This window comes from Gasterosteus aculeatus, chromosome 16 (genome assembly GCF_964276395.1).
Source record: "Gasterosteus aculeatus chromosome 16, fGasAcu3.hap1.1, whole genome shotgun sequence".
In the NCBI taxonomy this organism is placed as follows: Eukaryota; Metazoa; Chordata; class Actinopteri; order Perciformes; family Gasterosteidae; genus Gasterosteus; species Gasterosteus aculeatus.
This window is the reverse complement of record NC_135704.1, coordinates 734,565-761,698: the sequence shown is the minus strand read 5'-3', so window position 1 is coordinate 761,698 and position 27,134 is coordinate 734,565. Positions and strand designations below refer to the sequence as shown.

The following is a 27,134-nucleotide window of genomic DNA, read 5'->3' as shown; positions in this document are numbered from 1 at the left end:
CTGAAGAGAGTTATCTCTTTATTAAACCAGTGTTGCCAATTTCTCAATGAGGAAAGAAGCTGCAGAATCAGGGGCGGTTTTGCGCATGCGCGCGTAGATGTCAGTCTGGACGTGACGTGTGTCTCCTCTGTGCTCTGACTTCAGCTGGACTGCTGCGAGCCGCCAGGTTTCTGCTTCAGTCACGTAACATCAGACACCACAAAAGTATTCAATAAAACCAGATAAGGTCGCTGGTCGCTTTTGACAAGAAGTCGCCAAGAGGGTTGGGATAGTCAATGTACCAAACAGCGAAGGAGCCTGCGCATGCGCATATCTTAAGTCATACTTTCGACTTTCTACCCCTTCTTTTTGTGTGGCGGAAATGGGCCTCCGTAGGAAATTGCCCGTCAAATGATCTAGCAAAACAAAGACCACGTGCCCGTCATGTGTTACGGTGACGTCACACATCGCTGCAGCTGATCATGGCGGCGCCTCCGTCGGTTTTCCACAGAGTGAGAAGTGGCTCTAAAGTCGGAGCCCAGTATGACCAGGACGGAAACCTCATTCAGGTGGGGCGCGTTTGAATCCCTTTTAAACCGAGTAAAACTTGGCTGTAACGTCAGAGCTAATAGCTGGCTGACATTAGCTAAAAGCTTGTAACGGGGGGTTTGAATGTAACTTAACCGAGTCCTTTAAATATCTGATAGCAAAGTTGAATTTAACCGTTAAAAGGAAACAATTAATATTACTCCAACTTTCCAGGCGCCACGTGACGGTAGATGGAAACACCCCGTAATAAGTCAACAGTGAAGTTAGCTGTTAGCTATCCCAGCTAACGCTGCTAACCGAGCCCCGGATGTGTGTGTGTCCTCAGGTGGAAACCCGAGAGGATGAAGAGCAGAGCGTCAAGCTGTCGGAGATCCTGGAGCTGCTGCTGGCTGCTGGTTACTTCAGAGCCCGGATCAAAGGCTTGTCCCCTTTCGATAAGGTACACTCACGAGCTGTGTGTCCTGTATCATAGGACAACCTGTATGGGAGTAAATCTGTGTCATCGGATTTTGAAAGAAAAAGGTGATTGAATTCCTAGCACTGAATATTTATGCATTGAAATCATGTATTTGAATGTTTTTCAACGTTAAAATATTCAACTGCAAAAAATTCAACTGCAAAAAACTTCAACCGCAAAAAATTCAACCGCAACATCCCAAGGAAGAGCAATCGATTCTAGATTCAAGATCGGGAGCGTGCGTCAAGCAAAAGGAGCGAGCTCCCCAACAACTTCGGCTTGTCGACTATGATGACCGGATTTCTGCCATGTCCATTAATAATGGGGCTTCGGTGAGTGTTTTAACTTTATGCCATCAATGTGGTTTGTGTCTGTAAGATTTAGTAATAGACAGCTGATGCTGGGATGCTTCGACAAGCTATTAGGAGTGATTGGCGGAGTTTTGAAACCAGGAACGCGCTTGTAGAGCATATGAGCCGCTGCAGCGTAGTGGGGGGGCAGCGGCTTTAGCGGAGCGTGTGCAGACGCATAACCCCGACAGTACGTGCAGGTTATGCACCATTGCATGTCCAACAGGGACGGGTTTGATAAAGTCAAACTAGTATCACAACTTCTACTCAACTGTCTTTCCTTTTAAGAACTTTTTAAAAATTCAGTGACAGATCACAATCTCTGCTTCACAACTGTAAGGTCGTATGGGGCAATAAACCTTTGTCACACTATAATGTGTATGTCTGTCTTTATTTTTATGATACTATATAATGTATGACATCGTACTGAGAGCTTGAAAAAACTACAACAACCGAACGTCATCTCGTTTAACTTCCGCTTAGTTCACGTCCAATGTACAAATGTCAGCTGTCTATTTCTGAATCTTAGACACAAACCACACTGATGGCATATAATCGAGTTAAAACACACCGAAGCCCCATCACCGTTGCACATGCAATGATCGTGCATGTAAACAGCATAACCTGCACGTACTGTCGGGGTTATGCGTCTGCACACGCTCCGCTAAAGCTGCTGCCCTCCCCCCCCCCCCCCCCCCCCCCCCCCCCCCCCCCACTACGCTGCAGCGGCTCATGCTCTACAAGTGCGTTCCTGGTTTCAAAACTCCACCAATCCCTCCTAATAGCTTGTCGAAGCATCCCAGCATCAGCTGTCTATTACTGAATTTTACAGACACAAACCACACTGATGCCATAACGTTAAAACACTCACCGAAGCCCCATTATAAATGGACATGGCTGAAATCCGGTCATCATAGTCGACAAGCTGAAGTTGTATTGGGGAGCTTGCCTCTTTTTGCTTGATCGCTCCCGATCTAGAATCGATTGCTCTTCCTTGGGTTCCCGGATGTTGCCGTTGAATTTTTTTGAGGTTGAATTTTTTGCGGTTGAATATTTTAATGTTGAAAAACATTCAGGTACATGATTTCAATGCATAAATATTAAGTGCTAGAAATTCGATCACCTTTTTTCTTTCAAAATCCGATGACACAGATTTACTTCCATAAACCTGCTCCTGCGACAAGGAGGCATCACGAGACACACGAGACACACTTTGCTTGTCAGGGGGATAAAGAGAGACATTTTACGAATCTTTGAATCGCCATAAATCAATAAACCTAAGTGGCTTCACAGCGTAAAGAGAACAACGCATTCATCCTAAAGTCACCCTCTGGTGTCCTCCTCTTTCCTCTCCAGGTGGTAGGTGGTATGACCTGGTGCATCACCACCTGTAACTTTGACATCGACGTGGATCTACTTTTCCAAGAAAACTCTACTATTGGCCAGAAAATGTAAGTGTTTTTCCGGCAGGAGGGAAAGAAGTGTTTGGTCACCATCCAAAACGGATTAAGGCATGATCAGGTCCAGCGGTGGGGGATTTAAAGAGATGCTGATGCAAAGAATTATGTGTAGGAATGTGTAGCCAATCTGCACATCCAGTACACACAGCTTGCAGTGGTCAGATGATTTAGCAGTTAGACCTTTTCTTTCTTTCTGGATGTGAGGGATCATTTTATCAGGGAGCGGCTTTTTGTTTTATTTAGTTGCTAAAGAACTGCTAAGCAGGGCAGTTGTTCAATCTTCACCTGTCACGTTAGACTTAATTAGACACAATTAAGCCTAATGTAAAGACTAACTTCATGTGACGTAGGAACATTTTTATGAAACTTGGGACATTTCTCTTGATTCTACCATTTGCATCCTTTAAAAAGCGGTGATTATTTTGTATACAGTTACATCAATAAAACAAGTACAAATTCAAAAATCCTTCTCCTGAAAAGCTCCATTCAATGGGAGTCCGCAGGCCAACATGTATTTAACTTATTTTCAGGGTCTTTGTCAATCCCATTTTTGGGGGGGAAGTTTGGTTTAATTAGTCATTCTGGGGACAATATTCATTCAATGATGGTTGCGCCTTTATTTTGCAGAGCACTGACGGAGAAAATAGTCTCTGTTCTACCGAAGATGAAGTGTCCACATTGCCTCGAGCCACATCAAATCCAAGGGCTGGATTATATCCACATTTTCCCAGTGATACAGGTGAGAAAGTACATTCTAAACGGAGACACCAACTATCCATATATTAATATTCACAACAACGTTTCCCCGACCATTATAATAAGCAGGTGAGTGATAACATTTAGTGTTTAAGTGGTCAGAAGACGAGAACAATCTCATCAACCATTTACCCAGTTAGAAGCCGACCTGCACAGAGTGTCCTCTGCTTCGTCCTTGTACCTGATCACATGTGCGTTGCGTCTCCTGCCAGTGGCTGGTGAAGCGAGCGATAGAGACCAGGGAAGAGATGGGCGACTATGTGAGAGCCTACTCCATTTCTCAGTTCCAGAAGACCCACCGCTTACCAGAGGTAACTACACGGTGCTCAGGCACTCTCAAAGCCAGGACTCGTTGTATTGGGTAGGGTAGTGTAGGGCATCTGGGTAATGGACAATTTAGAGAGAGTGTGAGAAATCTGTCTTATGTAATAACACAGAAATTACACAATCACATAACAAATGTCTGTTAAGCTCATGAAGTTTATCTGACTTCAGCACACGCTTATAAATCCAAGGTCAAGTCTGTGAATCCATACAATTTATAACATGTTAACATCAGTGTTTCAATAGAATAAATGTTTTGAGGTGTTTGTGCCTGCAGAATAAAAATAATTCTAAAACAGATTTTAGGAATTAGGATAATTCAGAATGGTTGAATCCGAAATCAAATTAATGAAATACTTGAAAAAAATGATCAAAGTCTAAGAAAAGAAAGTGACTTAGGGCCTCATTTATAAACGTTGCGTACGCACAAAAGACGGCGTACGCCGCTCTCTAGGCAATATTTGGTATTTATAAAAGGCAAACTTGACGGAAAAATGTGCGGTCCTTCACGCAAGCTCGGACCCATGCGTACGCACAAAAACGGGTGAAATGAGAACCGTCGTTAAATGCAAGAAACACGCAAACGTGTGTGAATGTGTGTAAAACTAGACTGTTGTAAAAGAAATGCCAATACTGCCTCTTATAAATAACACGAACACCTGATTGATCGATCTGCAGTGTAAAACAAACAAATACAAATTAACACATTTTCAAAAAGTAAAGTGAAATATGCAATAATAAAATTCTTCCTCAAAAAGCAGGTGTTGCTTGTCAGATGCAATCAGATGGACGGTAATAAAATGCCATGATGCCGTCACAATGCGTAATGATGCGAAATGGCTGATCTTGCTCTCTTAGAAGATGTGGCACATGGAAGGATTCGCGCTGTAGTGTAGCACACCGTCGGCCTGTTTAAGGGCAGATGGCGCTGCCTCGACTGCACTGGAGGGAGGTTATTGTTTACTCCTGAAAAGGTGTGCAACATCATGCTGCATGTGCGGTGCTACATAATGTGGCACAGCTTCCAAACGTGCCTCGACCCCTTGACGCCGATGTTGGCCCAGATGCTGTCCCCGATCCCCAATCATTGCCGACAGTCTCTCATAAAGAAGGGACAGCTCCGGTGTCTCCTTTCCCCCACCCGTGGCAGACACACCTTGGCGATGGCGCGCTAAACGCTTTTTTCCATCCACTTTGATGTCAGACCATTTTTTCTTTATTTCGGACACGGTCCGAGGTTGTGAGGCTGCAGCGTTGCTCTGCAACCTTTTGCCACTCGAGTGCCTTTTTGGCATTAGTGATGCTCATACTGTGTGTTACGTTTCTTCGTTTTCCTCTCAGTGTTTGTCATGATTTCGCAATGAATGAATATTAATTTGTGGGCGTTCCTACTATGGGCGTGACATGAAGCCGCAAAAGCTGCGCTGCATTTAGAAGTGATTGTGATTTATTAAGGGAAAACTGCGTAGGACGTGCGTGCGCACGGTTTTAGAAGTCTGAATATTTCTGCGCGTACGCACGTCCTACGTTTCATCCGTACGCCACTTCTGGCGCAAATCCTACGCAAGGTTTAATAAATGAGGCCCTTAGCGTCTGGTGATTTTTCTTGCACTTATTTATAGCTGCTTTTGTATCCTCTTTCCTTTATTTTGAACCATGTTTGTCTCCTTTCCTATGGACATTAAATATAAATATTAATTAGGTGAAATATACAGCAGAAAAACAGTATTTGAGTTTGAAATGGCATCATGAAATAATGCATTAACCTACTGTGGGAGAGATTTCCCTTTTTGTTTATTAGAATGTTGCATGAATATAGTCCTCTAAACACGAGCTGGTTTTGCACTGTGGAACCCTTTGGCTTCTAGGATGAAGAGTTTCTTCAGAGGAAAGACAAAGCTGTGAGAACCGTTCTGGATGTATTGGTGAGTTGCTACACCATCAGGCATCACAAAAACTAAATGAATCTACAGGCCCGGAGAAAGGTCTTTGCTCCCCTTCTGGTTTCTGTTTTTCTAATTGTTTCAGATTGACTTACGCATTTTAAAATGAGACAAAAGATAACCAAATTACAAATTGCAGTTGATAATCTTTTTTTTAATATTTTATTTCCCGTAAATAACTGTAATAACTGGCAGCAACAACTGCAATCAAGCATTTGGATGCCTGTCAATTTAAGTTTGACAAATATGCAAAAACATAATAAACCTGGAAGGGGGGACCACATTTGATCTGCTGAAGTGATTAAGATGACCTGTTATGGTACTTGTTTAAAACAATAGGTACAAGCCATTTCTGAGAAGTTAGTCTATTTATTTTGATACTATAAATGGTTGTCTTTGCTGCAAACAACACTGTTCTGTTCAGGATGTTTACAAACCTCAGAGGAAGTACAGGAGGCAGAAAGATGCAGGCGAGCTGCTGGATGAGGAGTCCAGGGTTCACTCCACTCTGCTCGAATACGGCAGGTAAGATTTCACGTCGGGGGGGTGCTGTGTTTTTTCACTTTCTCTTTTTTCTCATAATATTACATCCGCAATCCTTAAGAGTTCAGTTCTGTATGATTTTCAAATAAACAGCAAACGTGAAGGTAGCTGGTTACCAAATGAGTTACATGCTTTTATTGTGAAGCTGCAGCAGCAGGACTTGTTGTGCTTGCATCAGCATTTATTAGACCAAAGACCAAAGACTCAACCCCCTTTGTGTTACCTCATAGGGTGACTGATGACAGGGTAGTAGATGACAGACATTTCTTAAATTTAAATGGTGGAGAAAGTATCCGTCATCTGTCATTCATTTGTTCTCCCATGTATCCTGAAAGTAAACCCACTCTCATATTTAGCGTTGGACCACACTATATCTGCGTAACCGAAATAAACAGAATATCGGATTTGGTCTCAGCGGGCTACCAACCTGACATACACCAAAATAACTGAAGTTGTAGAAAATGTTTTATTTTGTAATTCTGGCAAAACCAACCAACAATTTAGCAAAACCAAAACTTTGTCTTATGAGACACACAGTTCTACAACATAGTGCTTTTCCATCCTATCAGCAAGCCACAGGGACCTTTGACCTGTCATGGGCTATTGTTATCTGTTATTCACACATCTTAAGTCTTGTGTGTTATCTGTCTGACATGATTTCTCATTCATCCATCTCCACGTCTTTATTAGAATGTCCCATTTCCTGCTGTAAGTACTGTAGGAGCTGTAAGTACTCGCAGCACGGTGTTCTGTGCCTGAACATGTTCTCAAACTCTCATGGCATGATGGATGGAAACTTTGCTGCTGTTGTTTTGTCTAAACTATGTATCTAATCAGGCAGTCTTGTTGTGAAGGGGCTGGATGTTGTAATCAGACCTGGTGTGTTTCAGAGTATTGGCGATTATGTATTTCCTTTTTTACGTCTGACACCTCTCTTTTCTGTGTCTAGGCGTTATGGATTCAGCAAACAGTCCAAACAAGACACGGTAGGCCTGTCAGGCATTTGTTTTTTACAGGGGAAATGTTGTTTTTCCTTGGAGAAGCATTTCATTTTCCATTTATCACTCATCAGCCCAATAGAGTAAGACACACTTTATTCTGCTCCCTCGCCACGCACTCATCCTGCCCCACCACCATTGTTACAGGAGAAGGTTAGCAGAGACATACTGTTTGCAAGGCGCTAAGGTGGCTTCCATTCTGGACAAGAACGCCAGCCGTTGGGCTAAAACACTGCAGCTCTGGAATGTCATCATTCCAGAGCTGCAGTGTTTTGCATAAGGATGAGATTACATAGGTCAGGATTTTTGGTTGCACAAAGCAAGTTTGGCAAAATCACCATAGCAACAGATCCAAAAACTTGAACCTACTCCACCACAGGCCAGGTCACCTGGACAAGCTTCTGAGATTTGAAAGCAACATTTTAGTAGTCACCTTTGCTATCTTAACTAGGAAGACACAATTTTATCATTGGTTCAATTCCTCTACTTAGCCAAATCCTCGTTTGCTTTAATCACCCAATCCGATAATAGAGCCAGCAACCCCACGAGCACAGGTCATCACAACATGTGTGTTGATCAGTCATTGCACTGACGGGCACAGAGCCGCTCCCTATTGCAAACAATTACAATATATCATCAAGACGTTCAATAACTATTGCCATAACTATGCAGAATAGCCATTGGAAACTAAATAATATAGAGATCTATTAATAATTCAGATAAGTCATCTTGGTTGCCTTTTTAGCAGTTGAAACAGAAAGTAGATTCAATTAAGGTTTTTTAACCTTAACGATCATTGATCTTGACACTTGTTTTTTAAACTGCCTTGTGAGTCTGGCAATGATATAGATTGTGATGCAGGGGAAGACGTCCTTCTCATCTTGTGTGTCCTGTGTTCCCCCCAGGGGGACCAGAGGAAGGCTTCGCTGGCCAGTGGCTCTCAGGCAGCGGCCCCCAGGATGCCAGACCTGTTAGACCAAGACCGCTTGCAGGTGGTGGAGGAGGTGAGCACTTTCTGCATTATATACATAAATAGCAGGAAAGTACACACAAATGCGATGAACATTTTTTAAAGGCTAGAGACAATATGGGAATGTTTTTGATTCATGATAAATTATGAAAAAGTTCTATACATTGAATGAGAATATGCTTTTACATTTACCGTGAACTTCTTGCCTTGAATGTGATGTAGGTGTGGTTGTTTTTTCTCTTAGATGCGTATCGAAACACTCATGACCAGCATGGCTGCCATGGCAAATGAAGAGGTAGACAGAAGGCACTTTGTTTTATTTTTATTTTTAGACTAGTATTGGATCACCACATTATTCTCCTGCTTAACTTCACAAAGCTGATCCTACCTACACTTTTATTCATACATCCAAGCTCTTTTTCTGGCCATCTGGTTATTTAATCCTTTTTATCTCCATATTCACTGAACAGGAACACGAAAATGGCTAAAACATTCATGTGGAGTGTAGAATTAATTATGGTTTTGATTCAATGTTGTCCTTGCGCAGGGAAAGCTGACTGCGAGTGCAGTGGGCCAAATAGTGGGACTGCAGTCTGAGGAGATCAAACAGATCGTCTCGGAGTACGCTGAAAAGGTGAGCACCAATGCACTACACTAAGGCCTAATGTTTACAGACCGTGTTCATACCTCCTCCCTAAACGAGCTTCTGCACTGTAGAAAGCACAAAGCAGTTAGTACGAAATGCAGGTTTGAAAGTACCACACACTTTCAAACCTGTCCTGTTTCCCTGAGAATAGAAAAGGGTCCTTGACTCCCAGTGAGTGGATTTGAACAAGCCTGTTGCAATATGTAATATATTGACTTATCGCATATATAAGAAAATGAGTGTGATCATTTTTGGTGGTGCGATATTCATTTTCCATATAAATGAACCAACACGTTAGTCGATCGCTTCTGTTGTCTGAGGCGGAGCTTAAGCCTAGTTTATAGTTCTGTTTTCAGAGAAAGGCAAGGACACGCACGTGAATCTCTGCTCGCACTGGATACAAACTGGATGCATCTAATTGGTTACAAACCCCGTCTTTGGATTGGCTGAAGTTATGCATTAACAGAACTGTAGAAGCCCATTTCCGCACTAAAATGGAATAGAAAGGCGAAATTATGAGATAAAACGTTGTCAAAACACAAACGACACCTCTCTGTAACCGTAATGGACCGTAGATGACAACCAGCTACAACCAGCTACAACCATCATTACCGGCACATTGAGACCAGTACGTCCAGCTTGCAGACCGCTCCGTATTGGTAAAATGAAGTCTTAATCTGTGAATATCTTGCCAACTTTCAATACAAATCGATTTTTGGAAAATCAAAATAGATATGCACAGGCTCCTCCAAAGTTGGCAAGATATTCAGATTCAATCTGCGAGCTGGACGCATCGGATGTTTACGCACGTGCATCAACCAGTGATTTGCTGCCATACTCATGCAGCCCGCAAGGCTGTGATTGGTCTGCTAACTACATCCTTTCTGGAGTCTCACATTTATGGTTTCGTAGCATGATACCATTATTTTTAAAAGGAAGATTTTTTGAAGAGAGGAAGGTGATTGACGAGCTTTTGTCGGAAGAAATACGGAAATATGACCACTTACACCACCAGTCATTGGCGGACTATAAGGACGCTCAGATGGCCTCCGATTCATGGAGGAACAAAAATGTGATATTGTAACAGCCCTAGATTTGAATAACAATCTTTCTGCTACTTTTCTTTTCTGTTTGCATTTTGTTGTTGCAACTGCCTGTGCTGCATTTCCCATATGTCTCTGCAGCAGTCGGAGCTGTCTTCAGAGGAGCGCTCGGAGCGTTATGGCCCGCTGCAGCAGCACCGCAGGGCCGTGGCCACACTCAACAAACAGATCGAGCAGAAGACTAAAGAACTGGTCCAGGTCCGCTGTCAAACACCTCATTACAACCAGAGCCATAAGAAACCAATGTGTACAATACATGGGTATCTTCAACAACAGGGTCCACATGTAGAACACAAGGCAGAGACACACGCAGCACCTGTAGTATATGCATTCATCATCAGGTCACCCCGCTTTCACCTTTCCACATTTTGTCATGGTATAACCACTGATTGAAATTTATTTCAATGGGAAAATACACCCACAGCTACAATGCAATGGTTTAGATCAAAGCATGTTCATGTTTTAAAGTGGCCCAGTCAAAGCCTGCACTTCAATCCAATTAAGAATCTATGGAAAGATTTAAAAATTGCTGTTGACAATCTGACTGACCTTGAGCTTTTTGCCAAGAAGAATGGACGAACATTTCCATCTGTAGATGTGAAAACTTTTTTGTTGACATTCTTGTTTATGTCACAATAAAAGGTATTTTACACCTTCAAAGTACTATGCATGTTGTGTTGATCAAATGGAGGAAAAAAATCGCAATTCTAGTTTGTAACAGAACAAAAATGGGGGGAAAAGTCCTGGCGGGTGAATACCTGCAAGGCACTGTATATATTAATACGTATTTATGTTTTTTGACAGCTACAAGCCAAGTATGAAAAGGTGAAAACGGGCTGTGACGATGCCAAGAGAAATCTAACTGAGGTAAGACAGTCAGGATGCCTGCAGCTTTGAAAGCGTGCGTGTGCTCGTGTTATACTGGCAGCCACGTGGAACAATGCATAACTGTGCACAAAATAGAATCCACATTAGTTTTTCTAGCAGCTGCCCCAATCTTCTGTCATTAACAAATCTCCACAAATCACATTCATTTGGTAGCTTGCTAATACCTGAAATTCCTTATCTCATGATCTCATGCAATGGACACGCTGTACTAAATAGGACATCAATATGACTTTAAAAGGGGAGTTATTCATATTCTACTCAGCTCATGCAACCCTTTAGATGAGCAATGTGCCAATAGGCTACGGCTAAGCAAGCCAGATTTGACTACTATTGACATAAAAAACAATTTGATACTGTATTTAACAAGACCGACTATCTACTCAGCCATTTCCAAGCTTGCATTATACTAGCAAGATCAAGTCAATAACATACGACCGTTGACAATACATCCTGTCATGGTCCCCAAATCAGTGTCAATATTGACATAAACAAATGAGCGTGCACGTGTACTGTCCGCCGCAGCCAGTGAGCAATTGATGGGATTACTGAAATAATATATGTTTTATTCATCAAGTGTTCCCTGTTGGACATCACATTGTTGAATCAAAAATATTCAAATGTATTCATTTTTTGAGAGTGAACAGACATTTGAAGTTGATGATGTAGATGTCCATCGTCTGTAATTAAAGGATACCCTGCAGCCAATCACAATCAAATCATTTTAAAGAAATGAACATCAGGAAACATCTTATAGGATGAACAATGGCAAACTGTGTGTGCTTCCTGTCAGGCTAATGAGCACTCCAAGAAAGTGGTGAGAGAGCTGAAGAGTTTGGACGAGCTGGAGGAGCAGGCGGACATCGGGTGAGTACTATGACACATCAGTGCCTCCAATCTGTTACCTTCTCCAGCCACAGACGGTGACTTAACTCCCCCCATTGCCCGGGCTGTCCACGGCTGGGGGGGGGGGGGGGATTTTCTGACGCGCTCTGTCTGTCTCCGTCTGTCTCTCTGTCTCCGTCTGTCTCACTCTCTTACTCTGTGTACAAGGAAGGGATCGTTTATTCATTTATTTATTTTTTGAATGGCCACGCTGTTGGAGCCAAAAGCACATACGGAATACATCCCCTTCAATCACAGGATGGACATTTGGGTTGAAGGAAAGGAGACCCCTCCAGTATGCATGGCTGGATAGTGGTGACGGGCAGGTGGCACCTTGCGTGATAGTCCGTGTTACCAATGGGTTTGGTTTGCTCCTCTGCACACAGCTAACGGCCCTCCTATTCCAGTGGACATGGGCACCATTGAAAGTTTCTTACATACACACCTGTTTATCTCTTCTCTTCCACCACACTACATGTTATCATCCACCCATTGACATCCATTCCTACATTGATGACAGGGGCTACCATACACGGAGACACCTGCCCGTCAGGAGCTCACACACACACACACACACACACAACTTAGTCCAGCATCCCGCTCATGGACGTCCTGTCCATATTATAATGTTTTGTTGTGTTGAACAGCTTGCTGGAGAAGCTGAGTGCTCTAGTGACCACAAATGAGAACCTTAAGCAGCAGGAGCAGGAGTTCCGCACACATTGCAGAGTGAGTACATCCACACACGTGTACACGGGGGTTCTACTTCCATCTGAAGCCGATGGGTGTTTGTACAGAATACAAGGTCACATACAGATCACAAATGTCCTCTGGAATGTGTGTCCAGGACGAGATGGCCCGTCTACAACAGAACATTGAGGAGCTCAACCCGGTGTCGGGACAGGACACAGAGGAGGAGAAAGTATTTTATCCATTTACTGTATAAAAATCTCCATAAAGCTTCTGCCTCGGTTTACTTAAACTGGACTCTTCTCCTTCCTCCTCTTTTCTAAGGAGAGGAACCAACTGATAGAGAAACAGCACAGCACAGACCGAGAGAAACTACAGAAGATCCGTCTGCTCATGGTAACTTCTTCACATAACACAGCATGAGATTAGATCGAACTGGATTTATCGCTGTGGGACATGAAGTCACAGCAGCAGATAAGTTTACAGACAGGAGAGACACTAAATGAGGGAACTGGAACTATTTCACAAAAAACCATCACATCGTGGTTTGTTTTCTGCCACGTTTCCTGGGAAAGTATTACTTAATTCCATTAACATCAAAGCTGCAGCTACTGTGTATATCATGGGAGCAGGAGGAGGAGGACAAAACCATCATAAAATAATGGTTATGGGATAACAGCCTCTCTGTAGACAAAAACAATTAAATCTATTGGTTTTATTTAGTAAATATTTCTACATTCAAGGTTCCATAAGCTTTTGAGTTTGAAATGCTCTCGTCTGTGATGCTTCTCTGTTCAGGCTCGGAGGAACCGAGAGATCGCCATCCTGCAGAGGAAGATCGATGAGGTGCCGAGCCGGGCTGAGCTGACTCAGTATCAGAAGAGATTCATCGAACTCTACAGCCAGGGTGGGTTCGTCCTCAATATCAACTCTAGCCGCACCTTGTGCTAAACGTCTTTTAAAAAGCAGAAACAGAGACAGTAGCTCTTCTTTCTTGCTTTTCAGTTTCTGCAACACATAAGGAGACCAAGCAGTTCTTCACGCTGTATAACACGTTAGACGACAAGAAGGTTTATCTGGAGAAGGAGGTGAGTCACCACAGCAGACAATTCAGGAGATGAAGCCCAGGTCCAATTTAGCTTTACATTTAGTTTGTCTCTCATTTTAGCAATTCTGTCCTGAAGCTGAGAAATTAAGTAAAACATGTTTTACATGCATTGTTAATATTAATTAGGAGCAAAATGGTCTTTCCTTTCTACAGGTGAATCTGCTGAATTCCATTCATGACAACTTCCACCAGTAAGTATGATGCATATATTTGTGTGCATGAATTCTGTATTTCATGGAATAATGTGGCAAAGCCTGTTCAGAGAATGAGCTCTAACGAGACCTCCTCCTGTCCAGAGCCATGTCGTCTTCAGCAGCCAGGGAGCAGTTCCTCAGGCAGATGGAGCAAATAGTGGAGGGGATCAAACAGAGTCGCATCAAGGTACAACCCTCTTCAAACTTTTATGGTTGTAGGTTGTAAACGCACTCATTCAGAGCTGGACACTCGTCCTCGACAAGCAAAGAAGAGAAGGAGAGGGAGCGAGGTCGCTGAATGAGGAGAGGGAGCGAGAGAGGGAGCGAGGTCGCTGAATGAGGAGAGGGAGCGAGAGAGGGAGCGAGGTCGGCGAATGAGGAGAGGGAGCGAGAGAGGGGGAGCGAGGTCGGCGAATGAGGAGAGGGAGCGAGAGAGGGGGAGCGAGGTCGGCGAATGAGGAGAGGGAGCGAGAGAGAGGGAGCGAGGTCGGCGAATGAGGAGAGGGAGCGAGGGAGCGAGAGAGGGGGAGCGAGGTTGGCGAATGAGGAGAGGGAGCGAGAGAGGGAGCGAGGGAGCGAGGTCGGCGAATGAGTAGAGGGAGCGAGAGAGAGGGAGCGAGGTCGGCGAATGAGGAGAGGGAGCGAGGGAGCGAGAGAGGGGGAGCGAGGTCGGCGAATGAGTAGAGGGAGCGAGAGAGAGGGAGCGAGGTCGGCAAATGAGGAGAGGGAGCGAGGGAGCGAGAGAGGGGGAGCGAGGTCGGCGAATGAGGAGAGGGAGCGAGAGAGGGAGCGAGAGAGGGAGCGAGGTCGGCGAATGAGGTCGGTGAGAAAAAAAGCAGTGAATAAGTGCTAAGAAACGTTATTTGAGGATTGTTTCATAATTATTAGGTTCCAAAGAACATACACTGCTTAAAATAATTAAAGTAAGACTTTGAGAACACGGGGGCCATGGGGTCAAGGATTTCATCCCGATCCCTACTTGCAGTCAGACTGCCATTCTCTAGCCTGTAGAGGTCTGTGAAGTCTGTCTTTGCACAAACAATCAGAAACATTCACACCAGTGGCTGAAGGTCCTGTGCCTCCTTCCACAAAGCAGCAGATATCAATCCTGCTGATGGTTTGAGGACCTGCTAAGCCCTGTCCTGCTCTCCTTAAGTAACTGCCCGTCTCGTGGAATCTCTGGATTGTGCTGGGAGACACATCACAACTCCTTGCAACGGCACACATAGATGTTCCACCCTGGAGGAGTTGCACAATCTGTGCAACTTATGCAGGGTTAAGAAATGGCCTCATGCTCCCAGTAGTGACGACGACTCTAGCTAAAGCCAACACTAATGGAAAACCAGTCCAAGAGATTAAGAGGGAGAAACTTGAATTGGCCTCCACATGCATGTTGTCTCATTGTTGCCCCTCTTGTGCACCTGTTGTTAATGCCACTACCACCAATGCAGCTGAAAGTGATTAATAACTCCTTCTGACCAGATCAATATCAGAGAAGTATTGGCTCCATGCCATACCCTGATGAAAGCTTAACACCTCCACCCAGCTGCTGTCTGCTGCTTGTAATCTAAGCGATACACTCAGCAGCATGTGCACATAACTACACCGTAACAAGGCCCCGTTGTAGAGCTAACGAGAAGCTTTTTCCGAAGGATGTGAGGCTGGAGCCCCGGCACGAGACGCAGTGGGACGTGTTAAAGCGCCGGTTTGTGATGTGCTCGGCAGGCTGCCAAGCCTGTGCAGGGTTATGGGCTTTAAGGTTAATTTTAGTGTGTTGTGTACAAATGATTTTGCAATTTCACATTTTTGTTTTAATAAGTCACGCACGTAATAATAGCTGTGGTGCCACATGGGAGTCTAGAGAAGGCTTCTTTAACGACAGCACATTATTCCATTTTTAAAGGATAATCCCACTGGGTGCAACTTCATTTTATGTGATGTGTGTTGGCTGTTATTACTTCTATGGTTATGATAACACGACTCACTAAGTCGGATGAGGAGCTCGGGGGACATGGCCAGAACCCGAGCAGTCACCTGGAAGGCAGAGTGTTTCAGCATAGTAAAGTGGGATCGTCTTTCCATCTCGGCACAAGCCGTCGTTGTGATCTCTACTTCCTGCTTGTCTGCTTTTCCAGATGGAGAAGAAGAAGCAGGAGAACAAAATGAGGAGAGATCAACTGAACGACGAGTACCTGGAGCTGCTTGACAAGCAGAGGCTTTACTTCAAAACTGTCAAAGACTTTAAAGAGGTGAGGACGCTTCATTAGTTGTGGGCGAACGAGAGGACCGGTGTAGCTGCCTCCAATGAAAGGCACTACATACCTTTACAATACAAGCGGAAGCAACTACTTCCACTAAAAGGCGAAGCGTTGTATTCGTCAAGTAACCTGTTGACTCACTTGGTAGCACAGCACGTGACTTGGTCCCACCCTTTTTGGAACATCATAGTATAGTACTCTGTAGTACTGCACACGCACTTGACCTTCTTAATGTCAGTGTTTGAGCAGTATGTTTGCACTACTGTATTGTAATTGTGTATTTCTGTGGACACTTGTTGGTACTACGTGATTATATGTTTTGTTGTTGCAATGATGTATCCAATTGGTAGCTGTTGAGATGAAAACCCATCTGCGATAGAGGATGATCTAGCAGTGATGATGACAATTCTTCATTTCTTTCTTGTCTCAAGGAGTGCCGCAAAAACGAGATGTTGCTGTCCAAATTGAGGGCGAAAGGAGCCTCGTAGATCCTGCACAGCCGCATGATGTCTGAGTTAATCGATCGCAGACTAACAGAATACAAATAGTACTTGGTTTTTGAAATATTCCATACTTTGTTTAACTCTTCTAACTTGATGCCTCTACTTTAACATTTCAGATTAAATGTGCTGAATCCAGCTGACTGAATGCCAATAATTGTTCAATTAGAAAAAAAGAAGCTCTTAAAAATGTAATGTGTTTTGTCCACAATCACCACAAATTACCAACCACGTGCTCAGCATCTCGTCAGACCATTTAAAAGTGTTTTTTTTGTAACTAATTAAGAATTGAACTTATTGAATTAGTTGCAGCCCTGTGACCAAAACCTGAAATGTTTTCTTTGTGTAAAATCTAATCTTAACTGGACCAATGTTGACTTTCATGCCTGACCTAGAAAGCTGTACAGAATCCACCCACCTCTTTGTTGATGGTGAAGTGGGGCTGCTTCAGAGAGGGCTACTTGAATATGTTGTTAGCTATATTACAGGGTTTTTAGGAAAATCCTCAAATTTGTGAAAGTATGTGAAAAGTTTCCTAGTGCAACTTGGAACATCAGTCTTTGTATGTAAAGTTCTTAATGATGATGCTGTTTGTATGTTCCTCTGAAGTTCTAATTCACTTCACGTCTTAGATTGGCCTCATTATCCAATAAGGATGTACAACCACCATTTAATAAATAAACATTGTTCTATTAAGGATTGAAATGCCTTTGCCGTTACTCATTCAGATAGGATGTGTTCTGTCAGACAGCGTGTGCTGATTGAAGTTATCAGACGTCACATGCGGAGTCAGTGAAGGAAACATCCTGTGTTACCGAAGGACTTCAAATCTCCACACCTGCTCTAACACAGTATAAATGCCCGTATACATACAGGCATTTAGTCCTCATAAAATGAACCTGATCAAAGTTAAGACCCAACAAAATAAGAGTTTGAGGTGGACTCTTAAATATCAGATCTGTCATCTACAGCAACATTAGTAAATGAATTAATCTCAGATCACCATGTTGAAACCTGTCAAATGGACAATATGTTGGCTTAAATGAAGCAATTCCTCCAAATGTTAATACTCATATTCCTCATTGTTTTAATCAAACCCTCAAATTGGTTCTTATGTTGGGTTCTCTATTTAAACACACTTTCCAATACACTTCACACCTTCACGTGTGTACAGTATTATATGTTTGCCTGTGCACTTTGTTTTTATTTGTGTTATATATATGTGTTATATTGTCTTATATTCTATTGTTAATTTAATTGTAAATGCGTCTCTTTTGTTCAATGCCATGTAAGCACCAAACACATGACAAGTTCCTAGTATATCCAACATACATGGCAAAAAAATGTTTCCGATAAATATGTCAGAGGACTCCTGTGAAAACTTCAGATCGCTCCTCTGGAAAGGAGAATGGTAAAAAGGATGTTTGCTCCTTGGTTTAACCCTCAAACCCGCAACTCAAAGCCAACTGTTACTTTAAGAGAACAGGTAGTATCAAATTCTAAAAATATAATGGGTTTCAGCCCACACATATTTATATCCAGCAATGTAATGGCATCCATGGCACGCGCCAAGGTGCAAGAGAGCAGGTGAGGCTTTTAAAATGCACCTGTCCATCAAGAAGTCCTCTGTGCCAAGCTGGTCCGGCTTGGAGATGTGATGAACACTCCTGTGAAAACTGTCAACATCATTCAGGCAAAAGGGCTCTACCACAGAATTTCAAGCTTTCTTATCTGATGTCGATGCCAAATACGGGGACCTACTCCACCAGAAGGATGTGTGCTGGCTAAGGCACGGATCCGTCCTGCAGCGGCTTCATTCCTGGGATCAAATATCGACACGCTTTTGAAAGAGAAGGGCCGACCTCTAAGAGCTGAGGGACCCTTTATGGCTGGCAGACCACGCTTTATAGATGATATTGCTGATCATCTTAATACACTGAATGAGGGACTACAAGGCAAATAACAGCTGGTACCACAGCTGTACGCACACATGAAAGCATTCTGTGCAAAGCGCAAAGCTCTTTGAGTCTCAACTGCACAACTTCAATGTAGCGCAATTCCTCACGCTGTCCGAAATCAAATTTCCAAAGGCCGAGTTCTGGGAGAATATGCGTCCGTGATCACGTCTCTCATTCGGAATTCATTCAGCACTTTTTTTCTCTATTTGCTCTGATGAGACGTCACACAAAAAGACTCACGTTTGTTAGGCTCAACATGCCTGCATGTGTGTGAGCAGACGTTCTCTCACTGAACTCCAGAACCAAAATGACCAACAGACCTTTTCAAACATATTCAACTATCAATTGATATTTACCTGCAATTTTGATTGATTTCACTAACATTAATCTATAAGAAGCTACAGTATAGCTCAACTCTAGTGAGGGGTCAAATCCTTCGTGTATTTTTCTGTGGCCCTCGGGAAAAAAGTTTGGACACTCCTGTCTAAGGACAAACTGAGCTGCTCTCTTTTTCTATAATAGTTCACATCTCATTGATGTTTTTGTTCTTTCTCTCCTCACATGGTGGTATGCGCAGACATACAGTGTTTTTTCCTTCGGTGGTCCTTCCTGACATCCATTGCTACTGTCACATTCCTTTTGCTGTCACCTTTCCCTCTTTTGTTATCGTCATTAACTCATTAAATCCACCAGTGCAGTTCTTATTTGTAGTCATTTTCCCATCATTATTCTGCTTGCTACTACCAAATACAAGATACCATCCATGTCTTTCAAATGCATTGATCATATTGTAAATATTTGATGTTGTCATAACTGGAACAGGGATCCCTCCCTTTCCGCTCTCCTTAAGGTTTCTCCCTTCAGTCATTTTACTGATTTGATTACTCTTATTCACTAATTTATTGGTCCATCATTGTCCTTATGTCTTCTCATAACTGGGTTCTGGAGCTGAATTGCTGTCAACTTATATGATTGGTTACAGTAAATAGACTTGAATAACATGAAACAAAATGCCACGTCCATATTGGCTTAACACTTGAGATTGAAAGATTAATCTGAAGCCCCTAACAGCTAGAAATTTGAGCTTTCATCGACTAGATTTAACCTATTTACTCGGTTTATACCACAACGTCTTTTTTATTTTATAATGACAATGTCCCTGTGCACAGCCCAGTTCTTTATGGAAATTGTTTCCCGGTTTAGCCATGTGGTGGTATTGTCAGGCTAGAAAATTAAAGGCGTTCACTTTCAAATACAGTCCTGAAATGTATGTGTTTACCGAGTGCGTTCTTCTGTCTCAAAGTGTTTCCCTTCTCCCATTATCAGCTCCACTCGCTCTCCAATCTCAGTGATTATGATACTGAACAGACAGTTTGCATGTCTCTCGCCCGTCAGAGGCCCGATAAAAACATGTTCATGTACGCAGGCTACGGCTAAATAGTAAAGTGTCAAAGTTTGCATGACTACTTTAATCCGTCCTGAAGTGGTTGAAGCAAAGCTGTCAAGCGGATAAGTCAACAGTTTACTGGGTTAATTTATGTTAGTGGATATAAGGCGAGCTGCAGAGAGCCTCACATGTGTTGAGGCAATTGTTTGTATTATTACTGACATGGCACTGATAATGATGGAATACAGTTGAGTATCTCCCTGTCAATCAGAGGCACTGAAGAGATAAAAGCAAGAAGTATGTGTAAAGGGGATGAGCAGTCAAGGCGGTGGAACTCAGAGTTCTCCAGAGTAAGAGGAGAAGCAGGACAGACACACTCACTGGTCCCAGGATCGTCAGGGGACATGACCATCGGAGATCTTCTGATGGGTTTTATTATGAAGGTTTCCTTGCTGTTGCTCTCTGTGTTCCAGCTGCTCCTGGTTTTCAGTGAAGGAGCCAAGATAGAAAAAGCAATGGTTTCACTGGAGGACCATGGTACTCGCCTCCGAGGCCTCTGGAAGCTGCACATGAGGGACGTCCTGCTGAAAGGAAAAGGTAAACCATCACACAAACTCTTATGCCTTTCCTCCAGAATGGAAACCAGACATTCTCCTAAATATTTAGCTGCTTTACTTCAGCTGCTTTACTCTACAGAGTTTGTTTCGAAAGCTATGTCTGATATATCAGAGGTGTATATAAAACAGTATGTTGTTGACTGTAAACCAACTTGAAAGTCTCTTTTCTTGAAGGACAACCCTGCGCTCCACTGAGCCACAGTCACCCTATAAAACCTTTGTTAGCTATTGATGTATCTATTATTATTAATTAGCTAGAAATGTGTTTTAATCATCATTAATCTGCAGCTGTTGTTTGATGGACCTGGGCCTCTTGTTGATGAAGAGATGGTTGTGGGAAATCCCTGTTCTTAAGTAACACAGAACATATTATATATGAATTGATATATTACATTAATATATATATATATATATATATATATATATATATATATATATATATATATTACATATATATATATATTAAATTAATATATCAATTTACATGATTAAAAATACAGATGAATGTTGAAAGACAATCAATCTGTTGTTTTTTCCTTCTGCAGCCAATCAACTAGTGAACCAATTTGTTGTCAAAACAATAATTTCTCTCGTTTGTAATGCAGCTTCTAATCCTCGACCAATCGGAGGAGGGATCAAGCAGCAGCTGCTGTACTGCCGTGTGGGGATCGGCTACCATCTCCAGATTCTGGCCAGCGGCTCTGTTGGAGGCGTCCACAAACCCACTGAGCACTGTGAGTCCTGTTCTATCACATGACTCCATCTCAACACCCATGTCTCAATGATTTTGTTGAACATGATTTTTATTTGCTAGTTTTTAAATCCTGGCTACGCTTTTGTCCATGTTGTTCTTGGGAAAAACACTTATGTCCAAATTGCTCCTGTAAGCTGTGACTATAGTGTTTGAAGTTTAGTTACTGATGGGCAGGTGACACTGTGTGTGGTAGCTCCCATCATCAGAGTATGAATGGGTGTTTGTAGAAAAGTACAGACCATTTACCATGTCCTGTGTATATCTTCATCTCCTCAAGGTTGGCTCAATGTGTTTGCTCTCAAACATGGAGTGGTGGGAATAAAAGGAGTAAAGAGTGGTTTGTACCTTTGTATGACCGGAGAAGGACTTGCCTATGCAACGGTATGCCGGCTCACACCACAAACACAGAATACAGATGGATTTATAATAGAGCTTCCTATATAACCTGAAAAATTGAATCAAATAGTTATTGATTTCATTACAGTTCTTCCTGACTTGTCTTTTCCAGGAACAGTTTTCTGACGAATGCCTGTTGAAGGAGAACCTGGAGGAAAATCACTACACCACTTACTCTTCTTGGTCTCACCCAGGAATCTATCTGGCTCTTTCCAACAAGGGAGAGCTGAGGAAAGGCAACCGTGTGGGCCGCCACCAGTCCTGCACGCACTTTCTACCTCGGAGGAAATCATGATCACGGCCCAATTAGGAATTCAAGCCACAGACTGGAAATTGGCCCCCACACAGCATCAGTTTCTGCAAGACTGCAACATGGAACAACCAAAAATAGTAACACATTCAAGAGTGTTACTTGCTATATGTAAGGGCAATGAACAAAGCACAAAAGCTATGTGACTCATCTACTCATTCTGCCACAAGCCAACTTGCTCAATACATGACATAGTCTGAGGCTTCCCCAACACATATTTATTGCTTGTGGGGCAAAGCAGCACTGTGTTAATTGTGATGGTATGGACTCTACTATCGAACACTGAGAAAAAAACACTCAACAGTAGCTGATGGCACAAAAACATTGTCTGGACTTTTGTGATGTTTTCAAAATGGCACAGGCATGATACGGATACTGAAACCAATTAGCTTTATTTGTTTGTCCTCAAACCTGCACTAACCAATACTTTTTTAGTTTGTAATGAGAACAAGAATTGTCTGTATTTTTGTATTGCTTCTATTTATTCTTTACGTTTTAATTTTTCTTAGCGTAGTTTACTAATTGTTTCAGAACATAGTACTAACCTATTCTCACTTTCAACTCTTCCAATACTTATAGTTAGAAAATACCCCTCGGAATTTTTTCAGTTTCTGTACCCTGCAAACCTAAAAGTAAATGTTGACATTTCTGGGTTTGCTGTGGCTCAGAAGTAGAGCGTGTCACCTTCCAATCGAAGGATTACCATTTAGATCCCAGACCTCCGGTCCGCATGTGTCTCAAGACAATGAACCCTATCGGTGTGTCAATATACATTAATATGGATAGCTTTATTAGCCTGATGAACATGTGGCCCCTTGAATGGTGTGTATGAATGTTTGAATGATGTAATGTAATAAAAAATACAGCACTTAAGAAGGTGGGGAGACATGAGTCGCCGGTTCATGTCAGTGTCGTGTGTAAAGTTAACATTCAATACACTGTTTTCCTAAACCTAGGACATAAACCGATGTGTAAAAACGTTGTGAGTTTATTTTGAAATGGCACTACAAGGCAGCAACCTCTGGTTCTGAAAAGCGGATGCAAGGTGAAAATGGCTTAAACTTCAATTCAATTCATTTTATTTTATATAGCCCAAAATCGCAAATTATAAATTTGCCTCAGAGGGCTTTACAGTCTGTACACATGCAACGTCCTCTGTCCCGAAACCCTTACATAGGCACAGGAAAAACTTGAAAAACCCTTCTATGGGGAAAAAGGGGAAATAACGACCACCAGGGGGCAACTTCATCCATCCATCCATCCATCCATCCATTGTTAAACCGCTTATCCTGCACGTAGGGTCGCGGGGGGCTGGAGTCTATCCCAGCCAACTTCGGGCGAAAGACAGGGTACACCCTGGACTGGTCGCCAGCCAATCGCAGGGCTGACACAGAGACGCACAACCATTCACACTCACATTCACTCACCTACGGGCAATTTAGAGTCACCAATTAACCTGATTCCCAGAGCATGTCTATGGACTGTGGGAAGAAGCCGGAGAACCCGGAGAGAACCCACGCAGATACGGGGAGAACATGCAGACTCCACACAGAAAGGCCACTGGGCGGAGTCGAACCCAGGACCTTCTTGCTGTGAGGCGACAGTGCTACCCACCTCGAGGGGGCAACTCCTTTGATTTAAAAGATATGTCAGCTTGTATGTAAAGTCTAAGAGAAAATAACTTCTCACATGATTTATTACCTGAGTAAAAATGGACATGATCTCAATATTTTGCAATACTTTTTCAGTACAGCATGATGTTCATTAAGTAAATCATGGTTTTTTGAACGTCAAAGAGAGGGAGCATGCTTAAGGGGGGGGGGGGTACTTTTTGATGGACGCGTCTGTAGCACGCAGCCCATAAGCCGGATAGTGACATCCATCCATCCATCTTCAGCCGCTTATCCGGGGTCGGGTCGCAGGGGCAACAGCTCCAGCAGGGGACCCCAAACTTCCCTTTTCCGGGCCACATCTGGGGGATGCCAATGCGTTCCCAGGCCAGTGCAGAGATATAATCTCTCCACCTAGTCCTGGGTCTTCCCCGGGGCCTCTTCCCAGCTGGCCGTGCCTGGAACACCTCCCTAGGGAGGCGCCCAGGGGGCATCCTCACAAGATGCACAAACCATCTCAAGCTTCTCCCCCTATCTTTAAAGTCAGCCATTCTCCTGAGGAAAACCATTTTGGCTGCTTGTACCCGTGACCTAGTTCTTCCGGTCATGACCCCATCCTTCATGACCATAGGTGAGAGGGTAGGAACGAAGATTGACCGGTAGATTGAGAGCTTTGCTCCGGCTCAGCTCGCTTTTTGTCACAACGGTGCAGTAAAGCGAGTGCAATACCGCCCCCGTTGCTCCAATTCTCAGGCCAAAGTCACACTCCATCTTTCCCTCACTCCTCCCCTGGGGTAAGGACACATTCCCTACCTGGAGTAGGCAATCCATCGGTTTCCTGCTGAGAAACATTGCCTCAGATTTAGAGGTGCTAATCCTCATGCAGACCGCTTCACACTCAACTGTGAAACGCTCCAGTGAGAGTTGGAGGTCACAGACAGAAGATGCCATCAGGACCACATCATCTGCAAAAAGCAGCGATGACATCCGCAGCCCCCCAAACTGAGGATCCTCCTCCCCCCGACTACGCCTTGATATCGTGTCTATGAAGACCACAAACAAGATTGGTGACAAGGCACAGCCCTGGCGAAGACCAACCCCCACCGGAAATGCCTTCGACTTACTGCCGAGCACCCGAACACAGCTCTCACTTTGGGCGTATAAGGATTGGATGGGCAAGCAAGGACCCCCTCACCCCGTACTCCCGCAGCACCTCCCCCAGTTTCACTCGGGGGACCCGGTCATACGCCTTCTCCAAGTCCACAAAACACATCTAGACTGGATGAGCATACTGCCAAGCCCCCTCCATGATCCTGGAAAGAGTAAAGAGCTGATCCGTCGTTCCACGACCAGGACGGAAACCGCATTATTCCCCTTCAATCCTTGGTTTGACTATCGGCCAAACCCTCTTTTCCAGCACCTTGGAGTAGACTTTACCCGGGAGGCTGAGTAGTGTGAGACCCCTGGAGTTGGGACACACTCTCTGGTCCCCCTTTTTGAAGAGGGGTACCACCACCCCGGTCTGCCACTCTTTTGGCACTGTCCCAGACTTCCATGCAATGTTGAAGAGGCAAGAATTCCCCCCAACACCCATTGCTTTTAGCATCTCTGGACGGATCTCATCAATCCCCGGGTCTTTGCCACTGCAAAGTTGTTTGACTACCTCAGTGACCTCCACCAGGCAAATTGACGATGATCCCTCCTCCGCCTCTACCAAAGAGGGCGTAGTAGTTGGATTCAGGAGTTCCTCAAAGTGTTCCTTCCACTGCCCGATAACCTACTCAGTTGCGGGCAACAGGGTCCCATCCTTACTGTACACAGCTTGGATGGTCCCCGTTTCCCCCTCCTGAGGTGACGGATGGTCTTCCAGAAGCACTTTGGTGCCGACCGAGAGTCCGTCCCCATAGTTACCCCAAACTCCTCGCAGACTCGCTGCTTTGCCTCCATCACGGCAGAGGCTGCTGCCCTTCAAGCCTGTCGGTACACTGCAACTGCCACCGGACTCCCATATATATATCATAACCCGGAATGCCTGATTCTTCAGTCGGACGGCTTCCCTGACCACCGGTGTCCACCACGGGGCTTCGAGGGTTACCACCCCTTGATGCGCCTAAGACCTTGAGGCCACAACTCACTGCCGCAGCTTCAGCAATGGAGGTTTTGAACATACACCACTCTGGTTCAATGTCCCCTACCTCCACAGGAATGTGAGAGAAGCTCCATCGGAGGTGTGAGTTGAAAATCTTTTGGACCAGGCCTCCTCCAGATGTTCCCAGTTCCCCCTCACTAAACGCTTGGGTTTACCAGGTCTGTCCCGTCTTCCCCCGTCCTCTGACCCAGCTCACCACCAGATGGTGATCAGTTGACAGCTCTGCCCCTCTCTTGTGAGTGTCCAGCATGTTCCGGTACCATGTACACTTATGAACATCTTTATGTTCGAACATCCTGTTTATTATGGACATTCCGTGACTGGCACAGAAGTCCAGTAACAAACAACCGCTTGGGTTCAGATCAGGGAGGCCATTCCTCCCAATCACGCCTCTCCAGTTATGTCATTCGTCGCCCACGTGCGCATTGAAGTCTCCCAATAGGACCTTTTTAGAGTCCCCTACTGGAGCCCCATGCAGGACTCCATTTAGGGTCTCCAAAAAGGCAGAATACTCTGAGCTGCTGTTTGGTGCGTATGCACAGAAAACAGTCTGAGTTTTCCTCCCCACCACCCAAAGGTGTAGGGAGGCGACCCACTTTATCCACCGGGGTAAATTCCAATGTAGCAGCACTCAGCCGGGGACTTATGAGTATCCCCACATCCGCCTGGACTCTATTCTACCGTAGTAGAATAGAGTCCATCCCCTAACCATGAGTGTGGTTCCAGAGCCGAGGCTGTGCGTAGAGGTAAGCCCCACCAGATCAAACTGATAACGCTCCACCTCCCGTACAAGCTCCTGCTCCTTCGCCCCCAGAGAGGTTACGTTCCACGTCCCCAGAGCCAGCATCTGCCGCCCAGGTCTGTTCCGTCTAGACCCCCCACTGTCACTGCCACCCATGTAGCAGTGCACCCGACCCCATCGGTTTCCCCCACAGGTGGTGAGCCCGTAGGGAGTCCGGTTGGTGACGTCACAATAAAAACATTCTTACTTAGAGGATAGGATATTAACTTGTTCTAAACTTCTGATTTATGTTGATGTGTATATATTTTTTTTTTCCATTTTGCAAGGTCAAACCAATAGCCACCAGCTTGTAGTTTGACCTTTCCCAGAATAAGTAGCTCACTTAGATAACTTGGCATAACATGTAATAGACTTCTGCTGTAACAGTATCTGTTGCCTGCTCTCCTATCCTTTAATATTTTATTACATGTGCCATTGTCAGAAAAAGTTGGTCCTCCTCTGGCATTAAACTCAGTCAGTTAGCATATGGCCATGGAGCCATGGCTGAAACTGAAAAAGAAACGACTGAAATGACTGATGACCTGCATTTCTTTCAGTATTTAGGATAGCCAAT

The 27,134-nt window shown here is 44.0% G+C and overlaps 2 protein-coding genes across 4 annotated transcripts; both read left to right on the top strand.

Annotated features, from left to right (window-relative positions):
* Positions 1-102: 102 nt before the first annotated feature.
* On the top strand, positions 103-17,303 carry ccdc93 (CCC complex scaffolding subunit CCDC93). Of its 3 annotated transcripts, none has more exons than XM_040201532.2 (23): positions 103-548; positions 854-967; positions 2,692-2,786; positions 3,423-3,534; positions 3,764-3,862; positions 5,744-5,800; positions 6,243-6,343; positions 7,311-7,347; positions 8,265-8,363; positions 8,574-8,624; positions 8,877-8,963; positions 10,160-10,276; positions 10,883-10,945; positions 11,757-11,830; positions 12,496-12,577; positions 12,696-12,770; positions 12,863-12,934; positions 13,337-13,445; positions 13,544-13,626; positions 13,800-13,837; positions 13,943-14,027; positions 15,976-16,089; positions 16,530-17,303. In XM_040201532.2, exons 1-23 carry the CDS (start codon positions 462-464, stop codon positions 16,584-16,586), a joined length of 1,908 nt encoding a protein of 635 aa, XP_040057466.2. In that variant the 5' UTR covers positions 103-461; the 3' UTR covers positions 16,587-17,303. The 3 variants fall into 3 exon arrangements, with proteins under 3 accessions (XP_040057466.2, XP_040057467.2, XP_077947413.1); XM_040201533.2 differs by having other exon boundaries at positions 125-548; positions 10,163-10,276; XM_078091287.1 differs by lacking the exon at positions 103-548 and adding an exon at positions 592-754.
* A 3,044-nt stretch (positions 17,304-20,347) lies between these two features.
* Positions 20,348-22,050, top strand: LOC120834449 (fibroblast growth factor 4A). The gene is made up of 4 exons (XM_040202443.2): positions 20,348-20,540; positions 21,166-21,294; positions 21,592-21,695; positions 21,823-22,050. Exons 1-4 carry the CDS (start codon positions 20,348-20,350, stop codon positions 22,003-22,005), a joined length of 609 nt encoding a protein of 202 aa, XP_040058377.2. The 3' UTR covers positions 22,006-22,050.
* The last annotated feature ends 5,084 nt before the right edge of the window (positions 22,051-27,134 follow it).